At 37.7% G+C, this 5145-nt stretch overlaps 1 protein-coding gene across 1 annotated transcript; it reads left to right on the top strand.

The window, feature by feature from the left end:
* The first annotated feature begins 971 nt into the window (after positions 1-971).
* LOC118241055 (adhesion G-protein coupled receptor F1-like) lies at positions 972-4665 on the top strand. Its single transcript, XM_035524408.1, has 7 exons — positions 972-1073; positions 1211-1342; positions 1612-3024; positions 3234-3275; positions 3436-3495; positions 3611-3674; positions 4586-4665. Exons 1-7 carry the CDS (start codon positions 972-974, stop codon positions 4663-4665), a joined length of 1893 nt encoding a protein of 630 aa, XP_035380301.1.
* The last annotated feature ends 480 nt before the right edge of the window (positions 4666-5145 follow it).

Here is a 5145-nt window from a genome sequence, read left to right as displayed (position 1 = left end):
TAACACCTCCTTGGCTCATGCCATACCTCCTTCTCACTGTTCTGCTGTATCTTACACTACAGCTTTAAGTTGAGGTGTCCACACAAGTTGATGTAGTCAGTAATGCAGTGGCCCTAAATGTTCTCCCCATATGATACAAAAAACATGTCCCCGTCTGTATTCTCTAGACCCATCCTGCAGTCTCCTTAGTCCATTTTTTATTGCCCTGGTTGTCACAGGCACCTTTTCAACTACTGAGGTGTAGGCCCTATGTGGAGTTGAGGTGGATAGGATTGTGTTCAGATCTGCTAAGCTGTGGCAGAGCAACAGATTTATATGCCTCCTGGACACTGTCATGTGAAAACCCCTACAGCAGGTAATATGGATGCGGTCTAACAGTCAGTAGATATATACAACAGGGTTACAGACCCATGCTTTAACAGTTACATGGCCTGGATTGCACCATTTCTTATTAACACACAGCAAATCCATCTGTTTTCTTTGTTCCACTTTCCTTCTTTCTGTCCCCAAACACAATAGTGAATCTCTCCAGTGCACTCACACTGCTGGTATCTGTGAATCACATAGAACTACAGTGTTTCCCTTTGGCCTCTGCACTCAGCACTGAGAGCTCATCCATCTTGACCTTGCATTGCTCATGATAACAAAAGGCACATAAGATCTGTGCTCTATCACAGTACAAAAGGTTTTATTACAAAATGTACTGACAAACCCTTTACAGGCAGTTGAATAGCCTTCACCCATTTTGAATTATTAACATAAAACAAAACCATTAAAATACAAAACTGAAACAGGCAAGTTTATCTTTTTCACATTGAAGAAACATTAGATGTCTTTCGTAACTTGGAAGTAAGGTCTGATTTTTTTATTTTTTTATTTTTTTTTACTAATTTGTATTAATGTCCCCTTTAGATCTTCCCTGTGGAGGATGAAATGCAGATGAAATTAAAACTACTGACTGTCTTGCAGACATGGTTGACAACCAAACTGCTCATTGTGAAACATCTGGATGGATAATGGTCCAAGAAAACTGTGTCCTGAGAAGCATTCAGACTCTGATAGACAGCGCTCAGGTATATTGATTTTACTGGAGCTGGGTGCTTTGTTTCCAATAAACAAAAAAAGATGATTGTCTGAACATAACTTGGGGTCAGAATATAACTTTAGGGTTCATAATTGTTTGTGTTTTTCGCTTTTCTGCTGTGTATAGACTTTAGTGGTAACAGACGTCCAACAATTTACAGCCAATCTCAGCAGTGCTACCGTAGCAAATAATCAAAGCATAATACAGTCTCCGGCGACTGTATTGGGAATTGTTGGTGCACTGCAAAAAATTGCTAATGTGGTCCAAAACCTATTACCAATCACTAAACCCATTATGACGGTATGTACATTCTTACTTTTCGAATGATTTTTTATCTGATAATTAGGTATATACACTATGGTGTTTTAAGTGCTCTGTAAAATTTTTTATATTCTAGACACTATAAACAAATGACTTATCAGCAGGTTACAATGCAACATATTCAGGGTAAAAGTATTAATTGGTTTTATTGTTATTTAAGAGACTCAATGCATTTTTGCTGTTTCACAATTACTTACCTAAATTAGATGAGTCAGATTATAGCACATGACATAACAGAGTATTTCATTTTAAAGGATTTCCTGCAGATAGTGGATGTCATTGCATCCAAAGAAGCAGAAAAAACATGGACAACTCTGAACACGGGCAGTACAACTCAGAACACCAGCTCTGTACTGATGAAGTCTATCGAGGAAATGGCACAAAATCTCTCAAATGACACCTTTGGAATAGAAACAAACACCATTCAGCTCAACAGAACTCAAATTTCTGAGCCATATTCAAAACAATTTGGTATAAACATATCTACAATAATACATATTCAAGAAATCCCAGTGAATAATGTAGACACTTTCTTCACTATCATAGTTTTCTCAACTCTTAACACCGTCTTACCTGTTCGAAGTGTAACCTACAGTGACAGCAGTCAAACTGGGACTAGCATTAATGGAGATGTGGTTGTGGTCAGATCAGAAAATATCATTAACAATATATCCTTTTCTTTTTCTCTTATAAATAATTCACTGAAATTCCCCTATTGTGTGTTTTGGAACTTTAATCTCTTGGATGGGATTGGGGGATGGGACTCAACTGGATGTAAAGTAATGCCATTATTAAATCAAACTAAAATGGTTAAATGTGAATGCAATCACACAACCTCATTTTCCATCCTGATGTCACCATATTCCCTGGATACTCCTACCTTGGCCTACATAACTTACATTGGTGTTAGCATTTCGATGGCCAGTTTGGTTTTATGCCTCATTATTGAAACCATTATTTGGAAGTCAGTGACAAGGAATGACACATCCTACATGCGGCATGTCTCCATAGTGAACATCGCTGTGTCCCTCCTGATTGCAGAGATATGCTTAATGATTGGAGCATCCATTGTGCAACGAGGACAGGTTACACCAGTGGGTCCCTGCAGTGCAGTGACATTCTTCATCCACTTCTTTTATCTTGTTCTCTTCTTCTGGATGTTCCTGTCAGCACTCTTGCTCCTCTACCGCACCATCATGGTCTTTTCTGGAATGTCCAGGTCCAGGATGTTGGCTATAGCGTTCAGTGTGGGCTATGGAGCCCCATTGCTCATAGCTGTCATCACTGTGGCATCAGCAGCTGGAAACAGAGGATATGTTCAAGAAATGAACTCATGTTGGCTGAACTGGGATCAAACTAAGGCACTCTTGGCATTTGTGATTCCTGCTCTGACGATTGTAGTTATAAATCTCTTGGTGCTTATCATGGTGATATATAAGATGTTGAGGAGAGGAGTTGGTGCTTCCACTCCAGATGAGAAACATGCCTTAGTCGTCATTATCAGATGTGTGGGGATTTTGACCCCTCTCTTTGGACTGACCTGGGGATTCGGCATTGGAACCATGGTGACCTCTGCTTTGGGAATTCATGTGGTGTTTGCAACCCTTAATTCATTGCAGGTAATCATTTTTATTTCACTTTTTTCCTCTAATTTGAATGGCGCACACTCAGTGTGTTGTGCACACTACAAGGCAATTAATCTTTGGTAATACATCTTATTTAACTAAGATGACCATTAATTTATGAATTATTTTGTATTATTTTAGACAATATACAGTGTCAGAAGTTATGCTTTATGTGATTAACACAGAAAAAAATCTTTTGACAGGGATTCTTTATTTTGGTGTTTGGAACTTTACTGGACAGTAAGGTATGACAGTCTTGACAAAACTCTTCTCTAAAAAGAAACAAAATCCAAATTTTGACATTCAGGCACCTCTGTTGGTTGTATTATTGATATTCAACATACATCCTTTTTAAATGTATGCAAACTGTGCTTAGAGAATTTACAGTTGATTTTGTGGTTGCAGATCCAGGAGGCCCTGGCAGCGAGGTTGTCACTGACAAACATTAGCTCTAACCGCACAAGGGTAAATACCCTTTTATCAGTTAACTCCAGGCATGAAAGTGCTTGATATTCAAGATTTATTTACGTACACTTTTAATATTATGTATAAGTCGATGGCTGATGTGTCTCAATTACAGAGCACTAGTGCAGGACTATCATCCTCTAGTGGACTTCCTTTTATTCAGAGGTTGTGGCAGAGGAGTAAGTATTTGATCTCAACTTTAGATTCATATGCACCTACAAATTATACTTTTGTCAATTTTTCTATGAGGCTGCTTTATCACATTGTTGGTGGTCATGTAATGTTTCATTTTAATGTACTTGTCACAACCTAAATCATACCTTCAATTTTGAAGATCATTTGGTAGGGAAAGTGTATATTTGTACAATCAATGAGCAGTCACTTATCATAAAGTCATATTTATGTGCTTTTTTTTTCCCAAATGCTGTTGTTTTACTCACCTCCTCTGTAAATGTATTGATGTGGAGCAACAGATAGGATTCAGACACTCACAGATAAGAATAAGCAGTTCTGGTTTATTACGAGAGGGGAATTACAAAATGGTGGTCAGTAGAATATCAGGTCACAAGCCAGAGAGGGCAATAACAGTACAAACAGGGCTGGCCAAAGGGCAAATTGTACAATACCATTAGTCAATACAAGTAAGCGATCAAACCAGAGAGGCTCGAAACAAAAGCAAAATCCTGAGAACAAAAAAGGTTGTATACCAGAAAAGATAATACATGGAATGTTTGGTATACACAGATACATTATGGTAATACTTTGCAAAGAGAGAGAGTATTGAGACAGGGTTCAATAGACAACAGTAAAATAAGAACAGCCATGGACAGTTATTATTCAGGTGAGGCGACGTGCTGGAAATTGATGAGGTTTGTGGGACTGGTTGAAGTGACAGGCATGAAAGTGAACTCGGACTGATAAGAGATGTAGGCAGGGGTATGGAGCCTGACAACATTTTTATATCTTCATCAACACATTTGCAGTGCAGTTCCATTTGCTTTTTGGCTGTTACTTTGCCAAAATCCAGCAAATACGTAAGAATTTTTCTACTTTGTGAACAGCACACTGCCAACATATTGATTCTTTGCAGATGTGTTCAACAGATCAGAAGAGAACGGGTTCTCTGCAGTTCCTTCTTCAAGCAACTCGGATGCACTTATGAACATTTAAACTAATGTTCAAAAACTAAATGTGTTTGCTGGGGTACATCCTTTTAATCTTAAATGGGATTGTGGCGGGCTCAATAAATATAACCAAGTTTTTAAAAAATCTATTTAAATATCATCCATTTCAGCATATATGATAAGCTTAAAATTGTTTTAGAATGAATTCTGAATTAAAATAATTGAGATCACACACACACACACCACAGTTAGTTTCCACTGTATGGCTACATTCTGTATGACAACTGTTTGTGTAAAAAAAAAAAACATTAAATAATGTTGAAATAAATGAATAAAGGGAGCATCAATATTACCGTTTCTAGAAAACATATTATTCATTTTGGGGGAGCATGGCTGGGATTTACACAGCCTTTATAACCTACAGTTTTTATTACCAATGACTGTTTTCCTGGTCATTAGAAAACAAACACTACTGCAAATAAAGATCTTTGAGCAGGACACCTAATGCCACAATTAACCTACTTCT

Source organism: Electrophorus electricus, chromosome 3 (assembly GCF_013358815.1).
Source record: "Electrophorus electricus isolate fEleEle1 chromosome 3, fEleEle1.pri, whole genome shotgun sequence".
In the NCBI taxonomy this organism is placed as follows: Eukaryota; Metazoa; Chordata; class Actinopteri; order Gymnotiformes; family Gymnotidae; genus Electrophorus; species Electrophorus electricus.
The sequence above is the reverse complement of the archived record's forward strand: the minus strand, read 5'-3'. Positions and strand labels throughout refer to the sequence as shown.

Excerpts from the sequence above, each read along its gene's own strand:
- LOC118241055 (XM_035524408.1), top strand. The coding sequence starts at position 972 with ATGGTTGACAACCAAACTGCTCATTGTGAAACATCTGGATGGATAATG. Across the intron at positions 1,074-1,210 it reads CTCTGATAGACAGCGCTCAG|ACTTTAGTGGTAACAGACGT; the intron begins GTATATTGATTT and ends TGCTGTGTATAG. Across the intron at positions 3,276-3,435 it reads GAACTTTACTGGACAGTAAG|ATCCAGGAGGCCCTGGCAGC; the intron begins GTATGACAGTCT and ends TTGTGGTTGCAG.